Source organism: Phyllostomus hastatus, unplaced genomic scaffold, assembly GCF_019186645.2.
Source record: "Phyllostomus hastatus isolate PE091 unplaced genomic scaffold, TTU_PhHast_1.1 phas_scaffold_129, whole genome shotgun sequence".
NCBI lineage: Eukaryota > Metazoa > Chordata > Mammalia > Chiroptera > Phyllostomidae > Phyllostomus > Phyllostomus hastatus.
The window spans coordinates 11,916,109-11,933,384 of NW_025334009.1; the positions used below are offsets into that span (position 1 = coordinate 11,916,109).

Genomic DNA, 17,276 nt, shown 5'->3' on the forward strand with positions numbered 1-17,276 from the left:
GGACAGCAGGGAGGTATCGAGGCACGGGAGCAGCAGATTGCAGGTGCCAGTGGGACCAAAGGATTTTTGGCATTGGAGCTCAGAGAGAATGTGCTGGAAAGGTCTGGACTAGCAGTTAGAGAGAAGATACATGGATCAGAAGTATGTAGGGATTGCTGTATCTAATAGATGTAGTACGTGACTGGGAATGAGTGGTTGACGGCAAGAAGGGGTGATGGCAAGATCCTTGGCGAGGAGGTGTTCCGGAAGCTGAGATATCACTTGTAGCAGAAATCCTCTATTTAGATGTATTTTGAAATTGCTAAGAATTAAAGACAGGAACAGTTTTGATGAAATGGGAGACAGCAGCTAAAGTAGTGAAGGAAGAGTGGGATGATGAGGGGTCGTTAGTGTGCGTACTTTGAAGAGATCAGATTAGGAACTGGGAGTTTCAGGGAGGGGAGAGGGAGGACAGTGTGGCAACAGCAGGGACACCAAGAGGACACCCCTTCCACCTCCAGGCTCAGCAGCAGGAGGGTGTGGGAGAGAGACACAGAGCTTGAGAGGCTGCAGAGGAAGCAGGGTCCCGTTGGAGCACCGGGCGAAGGAAGGGAGCGCGCAGAGACGAGATCGAGGATCAGCAGGGATTGCTGGGGATAGGCTGGCCACCCAGAGGGCACAGCGGGAGAGGTTCAGACTTGGGGGCAGGTTGGGAGGTGAAGACAGAGCAGGGTTTGCACAGAGCCTTTTGGGGAAGAGTGCAGGAGAAGGTATGGCTCTGCCTGAGGCGGATGTAAACAGGAGGGATGGGGGTAGTGAGAACAGTCTCCGTTCACTCAGGGCAGATAGTACTGGGGACCCTCTGCGTGTTGAAGGGGCAGCGTTGCCTGGGAAGCATGGCCTTAGTCCCAGTGCAGAGCTCGCCCTTTCCCCTTTGGGGGGGGGGGGGTGGCAGACTTGTTCCAGGTGCTCAGGTTTCCCCTTGACCCTTCTTAATGGAGTTGAGGACACAGTGGGGGAAGCCACCTGGAACTCTGAGCATGCAGACTCACCCTTGGCCCTTGAGGAAGGATGAAGAGAAGGTATGGGAAGGCTCCATCTCGGTCCTGGAAGTAGCACCGTTTGTAAGGGGGTGGAGGGCGTGGGTAGACTCACTCCGAATCGTGCTTGCTGTGATGGTAAGAGCTGTAGCGTTTGGGGAGGCACAACTGATTTCTGAAGGAGGGGGCATCAGATCTCTGGCCCTGATGCTCTTCTGTTTCACTCTTCTTTTTCCATCCTCTTTTGCCTTTTTTTGCTTCACTTTTAAAAGAGTTTCTCAACTTAATCTTCTGATACGTTTATTGAGTTCTACTTTCACAGATAATCTTCACTCATCTCAGAGGATAGCGAGAGACTGGTTTGTTTCCTGATGTTTCCTTCTGGTTGCAGTTGATTTCCTTCCAGCTGCGCTTTCCTGTGTGTTTACTCCGTCCTGAGTGTGGGGTGCTGGCAGGCTGCACTGAGGAAGTGGGTGAGCGTGTCCAAGCGTTTGTGAAGATTGACGTGCCTGGTGTTTTCTTGGGAACCTTCAGTGTGGGAATGCCGGTCTTTCGTTTTGGGCTAGCCAGAGAGTTCTGTTTCGACGTGACTAGGCTCCTGCCTGAGGGTGCGGGCCCAGCTGTCTGCATTCTGGGACCAGAGCAGGGACTAGCGGCCTCAGAATTCAGCGCTTTTCTGTTCACCTCATCTCCTTGTTTGCTACACGTGGGGCTCCTTCCTGTCTCCACTCAGCCTTACTTTTTCTTCCAACCCCATTCCCTTTCATTTTTTAGTTTATTTTGCAAATTAAAAGAAGAACCCGGCCTTATTAGGGTATAAGTGGTGTAGAATAAGGTGCACATACTGAAAGCGTGCAAAATTACGTATCTGTGTTAATTTTCCTGGGGCTGTTACTGCAGACTCCCTCAGACTGGGTAGCTGGGAACAGAAGTGTATTGTCTCACAGGGCTGGGGACTGGGGGCCTGAGGTCAGGGTATCAGCGCCGTGTCGGTTCCTCCCGAGGCCTGTGCAGGGACGTCTGCTCCACGCTTCTCTTCTATCCTCTCGGGCATCTTCGGCATTCTTTGGCTCATAGATGACGTTCTCTGTGTCTTCACATCGCCTTCCCTCTCTCTGTGTCTCTCTCTCCATCTGGAATTCTTTCTAGAAGGACATCAGTCGTGTTGGTGTAGCGCTCCTCCCTACTCCAGTATGACCTCGTCTCAGCTCAGCCACGAGATGACTCTGTTTCCAGAAAGGGCATATTTTGAGGATTTCAATATATGAATATATGAATTTGACGTCATTATGAGTCAAAATTCCACTCATAACAATGCCTGTGGAATGATCACCGCAGTCAAGATGGTGAAAAGATTTGTAATGTTCCAAAGTTTCTGTGTCCCTTTGTAAACCTCGCTGCACCTCCCGCTGTCCCCGCTCCTGGCAGCCACTGATCTGCCTTCTGTCCCTGTGGATGAGTGTGCACACCGCGGAGCTCCGTATAATTGGAATACCTCTTTCGGACACTTAGAGATTTAGCCATGCTGTTGCCTGTGTCGGAAGTACTCCCCCTTTTTGCTGAGTGGTAATCCCATTGTGTAAATGTAACTCTGGTGGTTTATCCTCCTGTTGACGGACATTTGGGTTATTTTTAGTTTTGGCTATTACGAATAAGCTACTCTGAATGCCCTTTATTTTGGGTAAGATAAGGTAGATTATGTAGCCAAACTAAAAAATGTATTTCCCATGGTTTTTGTACACAGAAAAACTTCTAAGTAAGAATATTTAACCCAACTCTAAAACAAAACAAAAACATGTAACTGCCCATAGAATTTCCATTTTGAATAAAAATAACAAAAAATACAGGAAGGTGGTGTTCTGAAACCCTGCACAGCTAATAGCGTGGTCCCTGGTGCCGGAGCTCCGCCTTACGTGTGTGTTCACAGCGTCTCCCAGCACCTGCAGCGCTGCCCCACAGCGGTGCCCAGGACCGCATGACTGCCTTGTGTGGCTCAGGAGGGTCTGCCTCTCCCTCTGACGCGGCCACCGGCCACGCGTCTGCCTCCCCCAGAGCCTGGATCCTGCTGACCAGCTGCGTTTCCCCTGCAGATTAGGAAACTGAAGCTGCAGTTGGAGGAGGAGCGGCAGAAGTGCTCCAGGGGCGACGGCACGGCGGGCGGGGACTTGGCCGGGCTGCAGAACGGCTCGGACCTGCAGTTCATCGAGATGCAGAGTAGGTGCTGTGCAGGCCCTGCCCGGTCTGTGTGTGTGTGTGGGCTGTGTCCCGGGAGGGGGGTCGTAGCCCACGTCTCTCAGGAGGAGCTGTTACAAAGGCTGGGTAGCCCTCAGCTGGTCCAGAAGAGCAGTCTCAGTCAGTGATGGGACGAGCAGAAGCGTCTGCCGGCCTGAGTGCCTCGGGGGTGACGAGATCACTCTCCCCGCTCACTCCTAGGCAGGTGATTTCTAGGAACAGTTTGCAAGTAGTGACACCCATGTCAACTTCAAGCTCCCGTGCAATGAATGCCCTTCCTAATTATAATTTTTTGTGTGAAATTTATCTTGGAATAATTGGAGGAATATATTTGGAACTAATTCACACTGATATTGTGTAGCTTCAGAATTTTGTTTTCTTGTTAACATCAATTGATTATTATTAGATGGAATTTAAAACAAGGTCATAAAATAAGCCTATTCGGTTTATTTAAATTATTCCAGTTTTTTTCCCTTTCTACTTTTGACCCCATATTATGTTATTTTTTAAAGATTTTATATATTTAATTCTAGAGAGGAAGGGAGGGAGAAAGGGAGAGAAACATCAATGTGTGTAAGATACATTGATTGATTGCTTCTTGCATGCCCCCAACCGGGAACCTGGCCTGCAACTCAGAAATGTGCCTGACTGGGAATTGAACCGGCAGCCTTTCAGTTTGCAGGTGTCGTGACCCTCAGTCTACTGAGCCACACCAGCCAGGGCATGACCCCATATTATTTTAAAATGCCTACTGTATTCACAGTAATTCCCATGGTGGGGACAATTCAGAAGCCATTCATATATAATTAGATATTGTATAATTTACTGACAGGAAATACAATTATTTTTCCAATTGGAATAGTGGCATTTCTGGTAATGTATTTTAAAATATTGGTTATTCTGTGGCTTTTTCATCAAAACATTCTGTATTAGGGCCAAAGAGAAAAAAACTGCTTGGATTAAGGCTTATTAATACTGTTAATACCGTCTTTTGAGGTTATTGTTACTGGATATCAGGTTAACTCCCTGGTGAATATTTTGTTCTAGACATGCCATTTTGGCACAGAGGGTTGATGAAGACAGGGACCTGCTGAGAGGGAGGTTGGGATGGTGAGCTGAGCCACTGCGATGGCTGTCGACAGTCTTAGAGAGGGGACAGGGAAGGGGACAGATTGGAGAGATTGGCCTAAAGCAGCAAAATCAAAAGGAATTACACTGAGGGGCAGTGGGCATGCGTTTGTTTGTGTGTGAGTGCTTCCTGGTGCGGGCAGGCGTTGCCTGGCGCTTGTGAGAGGCAGGGCGCAGTGCCAGCTGGAGCAGCACGTGGAGGTGCGCTGAGCAGGGCTGGGCAGGGCTGGGCCTGGCTCGTAAGGACAGAAGTGGGCAGCCCCGACCAGTGTAGCTCAGTTGGTTGGAGTGAGATCCCATGGACCAAAGGTTGCAGGTTTGAGCCCTGGCCAGGACACATCCATAGGTTGTGGGTTCAATCCCCGGTCACAGCATGTACGGGAGGCAACCAATTGATGTTTCTCTCTTGCATCAGTTTCTCTCCCCCACACCTCTCACCTTCCTTCTCTCTAAAATCAATGAAAAAATGTTCTAGGGTGGGGATTGAGAAAAGACAAAAGCAGGCAGCTCCCCGCACCAGAAAGCCAGGAGAGGAGCCCTGGTGCCCATGGGGTCCGGCCACTGCCTTGGCCACGAGCACAGCGTCTGGGGCGGAATTTCCAAACACAGATGGAATGGCGGAGGCGAAGGACTTACTCTTTTGAAAAGAGGAAGGGATGGGTGGTTTGGAGTGGGAAGGAACATTTTGAAAGTAAGTTGCTAGGGTGAAGAATTAAAAACTAGATCCCGAAGCTTGTGTCTCAGGGCCCAGGAGTAAGGATCATTCTCTTGGACTCCCAGGGGTGGCTTTTGGGGAGAGGGTGTTATAACCCCACTACTTTTAGGGTGACAGTAACCATCCAGTTAGAACAGCCTCTTGCGTTCAAGATTATATAGGTAGCTGCAACCTTAGTTATGGGGAACAGCACTAAAGTTCCTGAGTTAGGTAGTTACATAGGGTTTATCTCCTGTAAGACTTCAATCTCTATCCTGACCTCATTTCAGTGACTGTTGTTAAGTTTGGCATGCTGGAGGGAATTTTTTCTCCCCCGTCATTCATACACTTCTCATTTCAAATGATTTACTTCTTAGGTGAAATGTATGTCTACTGATTTATATAGCTTTACCCATGCCATATTATCATATATTACTGCAAAGCATTTGTTTCAGCAAATATGTACTAAGCATACACTGTCTGCAAAGCATTTGGCTAGATACACAGGGGGACTCAAAAAGGCTAGACAAGGCCCCTCTCATTGCATATATGTTAAGAGTGCATGATAAATATTATAAAAGAATGAAAACAAAATGCCACAGGGGAAGAAGTTACAGTTAACTAAGGAGAGCCGTGAAGGAGATGAAAATTGAGCATAACCTTGGAGGTTGGTTACGACTTCAATCAGAGGTGGGGAGCGAGGGGCACTTGCGGGATGGGGAGCAGCACTGGGAGGTGGGAAGGCGCAGGGCGGGGTCCAGGAAACCGGGGCGCCTAGACCTGTGAGCGCAGAGGCTCCTGGGCCACGGGGCTGCCGAGAAGCGCGGCTGACGGGGCTCCTTGCCCAACGCTCCACTACACTCATCGTGGGGTGAAGGGTTGTGTTTTCTCCTAACTCCAGACCCAAGGGGTGCCGTTACAAGGCAGGTGCTGAGGCTCGTGGCACCCACAACTCCAGAGGCTGGGCTGCTCGTGTGCCTGATGGGCCCCACCGTCCCCTCTCAGAGGTGATTCACTCTTCTCTTCTGTTCTAGGAGATGCTAATAGACAAATTAGTGAATACAAGTTTAAGCTTTCAAAAGCAGAACAGGATATAACTACCTTGGAACAAAGCGTAAGTACTTCTTTTCACAGTAGCAAGTGATTTAAATTCCCTTAAGGCACATCTGCTTCCTGCAGCTAGGCGGCTAACAAATGAGTGTGGAGGCTTCTTCGCGCTGCCTTTACCCTTGACCCCCTAGAGCAGCTCTGTATTCGAGCGGGAGGGCTGGCGGAGAACACCTGGCAGGGCGCCTCCGCCCTCTGTGTTCTGTGAAAATGTAGAAAACTGTAGCTATACTTCTGGTTTTTAATAGATCATGAGAATTCAGGAAGATCGTGCTTTATTACAAAATGCTTACTGTACCTTTCAAGTTGTCTAAATACTTTTCTACTGAGTCTCCTCCTGCAATGTTACTTTGGCACTTAAACAATGTGGTCATCATAAAACTTATCATGGGAAATTGGCCCTATAATGACTCTATAGCTGGAATCCTTTGGGGACATTTCTTGACTTATAAATAGCAGTTGGGTTCTGAGAGGACCTATGACTCACCCCGAGGGGCCTTGTTAGTATTGGGTTACTTGGGATTTTAATGACATTGTATTTCCATCGTGGCCGCAAAGAAGTGAGTGATGGCTGCCAGTGCCCGGCACCAGAGGCCTGTGTTCTCCCGTTTGCAGATCAGCCGGCTCGAGGGGCAGGTGCTGAGGTATAAGACTGCTGCTGAGAATGCCGAGAAAGTGGAGGACGAGCTGAAGGCAGAAAAAAGGAAGCTGCAGCGAGAGGTACGGGTTCTAACGTGCTGCTGGACAGCACTCCGAGAAACAGTCCTGTGGAAGTGAGGGCTTTGTCGCCCCAGGCACTTAGTCCGGGCCCGTCTGCGCAGACAGCAGTGGAGCCGCTGGTTTGTGTTGGTCTTCAGCCTGCACAGTGACTGCCATTTGCTTTTATGTGCTGTTAGTTGGATAATAAAAAAGGGATGACTTTTATTTTTGTTTGAGATCAGACCTGTTTCTCCAACTGCTGTATGTAGGTCCCGTGGGACTAGGGCACAGCACCATTGCTGTACACCAGTGGCCGACCAGGCCGTCTGTTAGCGGTATGCCCACGTCCCAGAAAGGTGAAAATGAAGTAGCACTTTGCTTTGTTTCTGACCTGAGCAGTGACCACGTTCTGTCTGTCTCCAGTTACGGACAGCACTGGACAAGATCGAGGAGATGGAGATGACCAACAGCCACCTGGCCAAGCGGCTGGAGAAGATGAAGGCCAACAGGACAGCACTTCTGGCCCAGCAGTAGGGAGGCCGCCTGCCCGGCCGCCCGCGGGCTGCTCCTGGGGCCCCGCCCAGGAGGACTGACTTCTGTCCATTGACAAACCCCTTTCAGTACTGTTTGAGTTTTGTCGTTAATATAGCCACCTTTGTATTTTATAATTTATGAGAGAATGAAATAGGTTTGAATCTTCATGAATGAACATTTTGGATTTTGTGTAGTTTAATTTTAGACTAAGAACTGGTCCATGCTGGGTTTTTTATTCCCGTAATTTGAGAATCGAGTTTACTCTCCATTTCCCCCCAGCTGCCTCAGTGCCCGGGCACGCGGAGGCCTCGGCCCGGGGTCGGAGGGCGGCGATTCTGGGAGTGCCCGCTGAGCTGCTTGCTGGAGCCTCAGAAGAAGCCCAAGTGCCTTCACCACAGTGCAATTCAGCCTTCAGTGATCCCCAGCGGTCACAGACATCTGCCCTTGGTATCAGAGCGTTTATATTTTAGTGAAGGAGCAAACAGGCTCACAGGTGGGGGATATAAGCGTCACTAAAATTTATATGTTTGGAGGAAAAGCCTTTTTTTTTTGTAAAATTAAATTTATATAAGAAAATGTTAGAAAAAGATACGCTTTATTGCATGGGGCAGGGGAAGTCCAAGGCCTAAAGCTCTTAAAGGAAGAGTAGGGTCCTTAGTCTTCAACATCAGCTGTGCTGTGTCTTTTCAAGCATTTCGTCTGCTGCTGCTTTGTGCAATGAAACCTCAGACACGCCCAATGGGGGGGGTGGGGCAGGCAAGTGGGACCTCTGCCTGAAGATTCTATTAAACACACCCTTCTGCTGACCACACCTGGCTGCTGGCACATTCGTTCTGTTGGAGGAGCCTTTGAGACAGGTCACGGCAGCCACGCCTCACTTGCCCGCCTTCCCTTCTCTCCTCCCTGCGGACCTCCGGAATGTGGGCCTTTTTCTTTGGAGAACTTCAGTTTCGTCCTTAAAGGTACACAGTTCAAGAGGTTTCTATCATCAAGTGTAGTCATTTTGTAGGATTTGTGATTCTCTTTTGCTCTCAGAATCAAGGTGGTTTTATGGGAATTATTATTGTATCCAGTGTGGGTAAAGTCCAATAAATCGAGGCCACATAAGAATGAAATTAGACCTGAAACTAGATAATAAAGGTAACTCAAATGTTCTGTTGTTCAAAGTAATCAGCCCTTTGTGTTTAGCATGTATGCAGATAGCAATCTCTTGAATTAAGATGACTTGCTATCTGGGGGCGGGGTGACATGCTCTGAAATTCAGGTTTACCCTAGAATCCCCTCGTTGGAACCAACAGTGTGGTCCTGCTCACACGGCCTTGGAAACCCCTCTTCCTCTGCACCCGGGGTCCCTCAGCCTGCGCCCCTCCCAGGGGCGTGGACTCTCTCCTCCGAGATCCCTGGTCTCCTCTTCAGAAGCTGTAAGTGCTGGACCCTGATTCTTGCCCCTTCTGTGGCGCAGGCCACGTCTGTCTGTGGTCCCTGTCTTTCCCACAGGGAGTGGCTCCACTGCTCTGTACGAGAGTTTTCTGTTCTTCCTACCAGAACTTTATTCAGTCTTGTAATCTGGGTTCTACCTTAAAAATATAGGCATTTGTCCTTCCTGGGCTGACTGCGTATTTCTGTTGATGCAGGTTAATATTAAGGTAACTTATTTTAATGGCACTTACAGCTTAAGTTCGTATTTTTCATTCATCCTTCTTCAAACGAGAATACCTACAACTTTCATTATGTTAAGCTGGTAGTAGTCACAGCCATTACAAAGCGGACTGCCGTAAAAACTCACACAGTCACTGACTCGATAAGGACTACGGTCTTCTCTAGTCTTTTTCAAATTCAGAACCAGGTCTTCCTCGGTCAGTGAGAGTACTGCCAGGCTGTCAGCTCGGCTTTCTCCCCAGCCGGTGTCGTCGGACCTCTCTGTGTCCAGGGTCTCTGGTACAGGCACCTGAACCAGCGTCGTAGCTATCGCCTGAAATTGGAAACTCACCAGAATACAGAAAGAATCACGATCTGTGAAATCTTCAAGGCCTTACTAGAATTCTTACGTGCCCAGGGGACTTTCAGATTACTTTCGGGGTTCTTTAACATTATGAGGTATATACTAGGTGAAAATCAATCTAGAAAAACTTTCAAGTGTAATGAAATTAAATAAGTCATGTTAAGACACATCTGACAATTTATTTATCCTCAGTCCACCATTATAGCCAATGGAGCTACTAGCTAGAAGGCCAGTGTGCGTCTTCAGCCTCAAGGCCTCCCACAGCAGGATACAAGGGGAGAGCAGCACACCCAGAGTCCGCAAGTGCGCCCTTTAACACCGCTCAAAGACTTTGTACAGGTCGGGCAGGTTGGCGAGCTGCAGGACGGTTCCGTCTTCCGTGAAGTGTTTGGGAGGCAGGAGGTGTGAGCGGAAGGCTTTGTAGACGATGTGCTCCACAGTCCACTTCCAGGGCTGTGGGGCGGAGCCGGGCCCTCCACCCTGGAAAAGACGTGTCAGGTGTCGTGAGCCTCCCCGTTTGCTGCCGGCGTACACTGCCAGCATACACTGCCTTCCTGCCTGACGTGCGTGCACGGGGCCGGGAGAGTCTTGGTAGCTGATCACGATGGGCTGTGTTACCTAGTGCTTGTGACAGCCTCTGCGGGAGCCTGCAGGCCTGCCCACCAAAGACGAGACGGGGGAAGTGACGAAGCCCCGGCTCTCGTGAGACTCGCTCCCCGGACCCTGCCTCCGTCCAGGGGACTGTGTTACAGCGGCAGGACCTCACAGAATGTCTGGTCCTGACGGTGATGTTTGGAGAGCAAGCGTAGGAAGTAGTTTTTAATTCTCCACTAAATTTGGGGGTCTAAATGGAGACCCATTTTCCTAAAAGCACCACAGGTAAGAAGTGAAGAAAAAAATATTTCATGTACAAGAAAATGTTTGTTCTTATCCATCCTTTCCTTGAAGTAAATTTTTCCAGTCAAACGAGACACTCTGAGCACGGGTTGGTAAGTGTGCCCCCTCACCTCCCTCACCGGAACGAGGTGCTCCCTCGGAACTCTGGCCAGCAGGACCTGGGGCTGAATCTCTGCCCCAGCCAGCACCCACAGGCTCCGGGAGCCCTTGGGCGTGCCAGCTGTGCCTCAGCCCACCCCCGCCCCCCGAAACGGGAGCGCGTCACTTCGCCTCAGAAGATGACCGCAGTCACCGCCGAGGGTGGTCATGTACGTCAAGCTGCCACCCTTTCATTCTTAAAACTATTCAGTCCCTGCCGCCCCCGCCCACCCAGTGCCCCCCAAATAACTGTTGTTTGGAAGCACTGCCAGCCGACTGGGAAACGTGACAGAAAGATTGGGAACCCAGGCCCTTTCTATGTCACGCTGTCCTCCCGCAAGAAGAGCTGGGGCCGGCCTCCTGGCAAGGCAGTGCTCGGACGGAGAGAGGCCGAGGCTCCGAAGGAGCCTGGGGGCCCGGGGCAGAGTCTGAAGACCGTGGCTGCGCTGAGGGACTCGCAGCGGGAGGCGGACCCGCTCGCCCTGGCCAGTCTGACTCAGCCTCCCACCTCTCACTGTGATGGCTTGTGACTTGACCTCTGACAGATCATTCTGGAAGTACCTTCGAGCACAGCAGCAGAAAATAAAATTCATGATTAAAAGCTGACCGCCGTGTCCTTGTGTGCAGTGAAAGCTAGGCATTTCGAGGCGGGCAGGGTTCACCTAAAGGCGCCGTGTGAGGGCCCGTCCCAGCCCCGGTGCCCCAGCACCACCGCGGTACCTGCTGGCCCGAGAGGGTCGACTCCTCGGATATGTACTGCTTCCGGACGGAGTAAAACATAGCGCATTCTTTACTGAGGCTTTCAAAACACTCCTTTTCTTCGTCCCAGTTCACCTGGTCCAAAGAGAATTCAACACCTCGATGCAGGACCCATCATCGGTAAGGGGAGATCACAGGGGGCTTTAAAACTAAACGACTTCGGAGGCGTGACGGCTGTAAATGGGAACCGCGCAACGCCGCCGGGGGTGGCTGGGGAGACGGGGCCCGGGCTGTTCTACCCCGTCCACCGTCACCGCCCCGAGTGCAGGCGGGGCCGTGCCCTCCCCCCGCACACACTCACGGGCCCACACACTCAGTACTGGCTCCATCACTTGCCTCGGTGGCTAGCCGCAGGATGAAGATCGGCAGGCCCTCTAGAGGGGGCACGTAGTTGTCGATCAGAAGGGGTAGCCCAACCAGGTTCCCTTCCTGCTTGAGGAAAAGAGGGTCAGGACGGGGACAAGAAATAATGCGATTACAGTTTAGTTTAAACAAATTCATCTCCCCAGAGCTCCCTCCACATCTTGTCCTCACGCCTGTCCTCCTGGTGACCAGGTACTTGACCAGGCTGGCACTGGGGCAGGACAGCTAAGCACTTAATGAGCCTTTTGTCCTGGCGTGTAGCAGAACCTCCTTTTCTTTGGGTCTACCAAGGAACATACCGAGAAGGGAGGCCCTGAAAGTCAAGGGGTAGGAAGAAGAAAACATGGAGAGCAAGAGGCTCATTCACTGGCCTGCATGGCCCTCCCCATCCCCCGCCCCCCGCAACAGGAATGGGCGCGAGTGGACGATAAAACTGTTGTGGGACCTAGAGACCCAATGCCAAGGCTCATCCTGGTTCTGGACCGACTACAGAACTTGCAGACTCTTATCTGAAGACCACAGCGGAGATGTGAAAATGGCCATCACACACCTCGTCGATTTCCAGAGAGAAGTAGTCTGCGAGCATCTCGGTCTTCTTTTTCAGAAACTCAACGATGTATTCGGCAAGGCCTTCCTTGGGGCCATCTTCCTCTGTCCAGCCGCTCTCGGGACTATCCAAAGCAAGCATGGCGAGGTCGAAGAGCGGTGCTGGCTCCTGGCAAAGAGCCGCAACACGAAGGAGCACGTGTTAACACACCCAGAGGAAGCCCGGACTACCACAAAACCACGTCAGAGCCACAAAGCCACGACCACAACAGGAGGCGAGAACCCACACACTGAACACTCGCTGCCGAAGGAAACTGAGAATTCACAACGAAACCACCTCCTCCTCTGCACCTCTGGTCACTTCGGCAGGGGCGTGACAGGCACGGGGCCTGCCGAACGGGGGAGGGGGAGGCAGTGAGGCAGCACTTCCCTCGTGTGCCGCTTTAAGGACGCCATTCACTGTCTCGTTTAGAAAGTCACTAGGCCGATCATGTCCTTCTACGGCCTTACCCAGAACTGGAGCAAGGGGGAGGGGGACTAGTTCTACTGAGTGACATTTCAGGTAAGTCATCTGATTAGGAAGAAGACTGAAACTGACTCTTAAAACTAAGATGCCTGAATTTCCCTCAGTTTCTCCCTTTCTGATGTTGTTGCTGTGCTCATACATTTTCCTTTTACATGTTAAAAACCCACAGAACACTGTTCTTGTTTTTACGTAAGAGGACTAGATCAAAAGGGCCTACCAATCCTAAATGTTTATGCCTTCAATAACAGAGCTTTAAAATATAAAGGATGAAACTAACAGAACCACGAAGAGGAACAAATTCACAATTACAGTTGAAGCTTTCATACCCCTTTCTCAATAATTGGCAAAACAAGTAGCCAGAATACATAAGATCTGAGCATCACTATCTGTTTGCCATTTGGCATACTTGCCATTTATAGAGCATGCTACTCAACAAGACCAAAATATAGTATCTTTCAGGTGCACATGCAACATTTACCAACATAGACCATATTTTGGGCCATTAAACATCAGGACAAATACCAAAGAAATAGAAATCAGAAAAATAAAGAAAAACCAGTGAAACCAAAAGTCAGTTCTTTTTGAGATCAATAAAATTGACAAACCTCTAACTAGATTGATCAAGTTAAAAAGAGAAGATATAAATGATTGATATTAGGAATGAGAAAGGTTATATCACTACACATCTATAGCTATCAAAAGAATAAAAAATATGAACAACTTCATGTCAATTAACAACCTTAAATGGACAAGTTCCTTAAAAGAAAAAGTACTGAGGCTCACTTAAGAAGAAAAAGTTAACCTGGATAGCTTTACATGTATGACAAAAATTGAATTTTTAGTTAAAAACCTTCCTGTGAGGAATCTCTAGGCCTAGATGGCTTTACTGGTGAATTCTACCGAACATTTAAGGGATAAACACCAATTCTACACAAACTTGCAGGAGGTAGAAAAGAAGAGGATACTTCCCAAGCCATTCTGTGAGGCCAGATGACTCTGATATCAAAACCAGACAAAGGCAATACAAGAAAACTACAAACCAATATTATTCATGAGCATATGTAAGAATTATAAACAAAATTTCAACAAATCAATCCCAGAAACACGTAAAAAGGATAATACATCATGTACAAGCATGGTTCATCCCAGGAATGCAACACTAGTTTAATGTACGAAAATCAATGTAATTCACTACAATTCTCTTAAATACAAACAAAGCACTTGAAAAAACTCAACATCTATTCCTGAATAAAAACTCTAAGCAAACAAGGAACAGAATGGAACTGCCTGAACCTCATAAGGAGCATCTACAAAAAACCTACCACAGCCCAGAGCACAGTTAACGGTGAGACTGAACCTTTCCCCCTAAGATCAGAGATGGAGAGGATTTCCACTCTCACCACATCTGTTCAGCCCTGCTCCAGCCAGTGTGATCAAGCAAGCGGAAGAAAGAAAAGGCACCCGGATGGGACAGGAAGAAATTCACAGACGCTATGATCATCTATCCAGAAAATCGGATTGGAATTTAAAAAAGTTACCAGAATTAATTTATTTAGTAAGATTGCAAGATACAAGATCAATGTACAAAAACACTTGTATTATAAATATAGCAAAAAAACCTGGAATTTTTTAAAAATGCTGTTTACAACAGCAGCAAAAGATGTGAAATAAAGGGATAATTTAACAAAAGATCTTCTCCTCAAACTGACCTACAGATTCACCAGAATCCCAATAAAAATTCCAGAAGGCGTTTTGTAAAGTATGTCACATGTAAAAAGAAGACATGAAACGACACAGATGTGTACTATGATTTGTAACTAAAATTAGGCAATAAAGAAGTCTGGGAAGAAACGGACTGAGACTGCTGGTTGGGGCTGTGTTTAGGTCATGGGCTTTAAAGCATGTTTATTTTTAAGTTTTCTTAAGTAGACATACTACTTTCTATAATAATAATAAACATTTGTTTAAGTTGGTTATCAAATGGCTGTTCTTTGTATAAAACTATAATTAGAGATATCTGCATATGCAAATCATGTGACAGAAACTATACTAAGCATTTAGAAACATTTACCACATTACAAATAAGATATTAAGGTAAAACTATTATTTTCAGAAATGACCAGTTGTTGAAATTTCAGGAATGAGAAGCAGGGGAAAAAACTTACCGATAACCTCAGAACACCGAAATTCGCAAAATCGTATATGAGTATCTGGTAGAACAGCTCTTCGCTGAAAACAAAAATGAAGTGACTTTAAGGAAAAGCTGAATCCGTGCTTGAGAGCCACGCAGTAGGGACACAGGGAAAACTAACCCCTGAGACGTGGCCAGGCCACACACGGCTGTGCCCTCCTGGGGCAGCTTTTTAACAGCCCCCCAGGAGCTCCTTTCCCTCAAAGAGTCCAGCGTGTGCTACTGGCTGGATTTGTATCTATGAGAGGAAAACCTGAACACCACTGTGATTTGGGGCACTGGGAATCAGGCACTTAGGCATGCTGGGAAAGAAAACACAAGGTGAGTAGACTTTCCAACAAAATTACTAAGAGGCGGGACACTGCACGAGCCCAACTGGCTTCCAGCAGCAAAGACAATGGCCCCGAAGGGAGCTGCACAGGAGGGTTTCCAAGCCCAGGAAGTGAGCTCTAAGTACCCAAGGAGGTATGGGCGCCACCAGGAAGCTTCTTGACTGGGGCAGTTTCTAGGTCAGGGAGATCAAACCTCACATCCAACTCCAAGCAACATATAGTGGCCGCCCCACTCATAGGGCCAAGCAGCACTGTGAGGCCACAGCTCACTTAGTGGGAGAGAGTCCCAGCGTGGGCAAGTGATGTCCAGTAGGTGGAAGGTGGTAGCTCCTTCCCATCTGTGCTGCTGATTTGAGAACATAATAATAAAGGTTCTAGATTCAACAGAAGCTCATCTACCAAGGTCCCTGGAAACAGTCCATAGAAATGTCGCTGGCTGTGCACTGAGCAAAGGGCACTGCTGGGATCGCGCTCTGCGTGTCAACAACCCCCTGGCTTGATTGGGGGCTACAGGAGGCCTTCACTACATTCCCAACGCTGGAGGGAAGGAGCCGTCTGATCTGCCTTCTCTCGCGTCCCCCATCACAGCAGATGCTGGAATTCTCCAGCAGCACCGAGCCCTCAACACCCGGCTCCTAGCAGCCAACATTCATAGAGCACCAAGCACCTACCGTAGACCAGGCTTCTCATGCCATTTCTTATCCTCACAAAACCCTGCAAGTTTATCCCCATTTACAGACAAAAAGTCTGAGACGAACTTTGGGAAAGGAACCTGTCCACGGTCACATCCATGGTCAGTGGTTGGGCCTGAACTTGAAACCATGGCTGTCTGACTCCAGAGCCTGGGCCCTTTCTGACCATGCCACACTGCTGCTTTCCCGGCGTTCTGTGCCTGAGCCCCCGGGACCGCCCTTCTAGCAGCTCTGCTCTTGCACCCACTCGCTCGTGTACCTAAGCCTGGTGGTGTTGAGAAGGTATAACTTGGTCTGATGCTGTGCCAAGGCCCACTGAGGATTCACGCAGCCCACGAAGGAGTGGTTGTGCAGCATCTCCTGCAGAGCTGGAAAAGACAAGACAGGTAAGTGGTGGTGTCCCACCAGCACCTCCCTATGGCCAAAAGCACCAAGCCCCAGAACCAGAGACAAATAAGCAACAAAGCCCGAACTGAACCTCTTGCTGAAATGAAGACAAATGAGGAATGAAAACTAATTTTTCAAAATGCAACAAGGAATTGCCCAAATATTCAGGAATAATCAAAGACCACAATCTAACACAAAACAAAATAATTGAAATTAAAAACCAAGACAGACTTTAGAACAGATTAAACAAAGTTGGCAAGGTAACTAACTAGGTCAATGTAAAGGAATTACCCAGAATGCAGCACAGAGCAACAAAGAGGTGGGACATAGAAGCGATGCAAGATATGGAGTCTCGGCTCCACAAGGCCCTACAAACCCGGCCCTGACACACTGGGAAACTGCAGGACACTGAGGGAAGGCACTAACGGCATTCAGAGACAAGAGTGGTCACCCAGAAGGTAAGAAAATGTAAGACCCTCAGATGAATTTTCAAAAGCAACAGCAGAAGCCAAAAAATGACGGGATGACACATTCAATGCATTTAGAAAGAAATAATTGACAACCCTTAATTTTAAATCCACCAAAGAAACTTTTCAAAATAAGGATAAATTAGATAAAGCAAAACTCAGTTTGCCATCCAAGACCCCATGGAAGGGTATGCTTAGGGGAGACCATGAAAGATCAGAGAGACGGAATTATACACAAATAATATTAGCTAAATCTGAACTGACAATAACAGTGTCTGTCATTAGATATCCACATGAAAACTGAATCAAACAGCATATATCAAAGATGAATTCCAGGTGGAACAGAAATTTAAGCATAAGCATTTTAGGAGAGCATATATTTAATTATCTTAGAGTTAGGAATAATTTCCTAAATAAGATAAAAAAGCCAATCTGTAAAGAACAGTTCATGAAATCTGCCTACATTAAATCTACGAATTTCTGTTCATATAACCAGTGTTCATAAATAACAAATACCAGATGAACACTAAACAGGGGAAGGTATTTCCATGGACCTGATTACT

At 48.3% G+C, this 17,276-nt stretch overlaps 2 protein-coding genes across 22 annotated transcripts in view; one reads left to right on the forward strand and one right to left on the reverse strand.

The window, feature by feature from the left end:
* LRRFIP2 (LRR binding FLII interacting protein 2) overlaps positions 1-9,020 on the forward strand; it is a 106,132-nt gene extending 97,112 nt beyond the window's left edge. For all 21 annotated transcript variants that reach the window (XM_045856538.1, XM_045856544.1, XM_045856540.1 and 18 more), the window contains 4 exons: positions 3,110-3,233; positions 6,108-6,187; positions 6,796-6,900; positions 7,303-9,020. In XM_045856538.1, the coding sequence (XP_045712494.1) occupies positions 3,110-3,233; positions 6,108-6,187; positions 6,796-6,900; positions 7,303-7,413 (420 nt within the window). In that variant the 3' untranslated portion in view covers positions 7,414-9,020. The remainder of the gene's footprint in view (positions 1-3,109; positions 3,234-6,107; positions 6,188-6,795; positions 6,901-7,302) is intronic.
* Positions 9,021-9,569: 549 nt separating this feature from the next.
* The window catches only part of MLH1 (mutL homolog 1), a 35,683-nt gene continuing 27,976 nt past the window's right edge, over positions 9,570-17,276 (reverse strand). Inside the window, exons 14-19 of the mRNA XM_045856537.1 lie at positions 16,119-16,227; positions 14,810-14,873; positions 12,123-12,287; positions 11,546-11,638; positions 11,171-11,284; positions 9,570-9,895 (exon numbers count right to left, since the gene is read on the reverse strand). Of these exons, the coding sequence (XP_045712493.1) occupies positions 9,728-9,895; positions 11,171-11,284; positions 11,546-11,638; positions 12,123-12,287; positions 14,810-14,873; positions 16,119-16,227 (713 nt within the window). The 3' untranslated portion in view covers positions 9,570-9,727. The remainder of the gene's footprint in view (positions 9,896-11,170; positions 11,285-11,545; positions 11,639-12,122; positions 12,288-14,809; positions 14,874-16,118; positions 16,228-17,276) is intronic.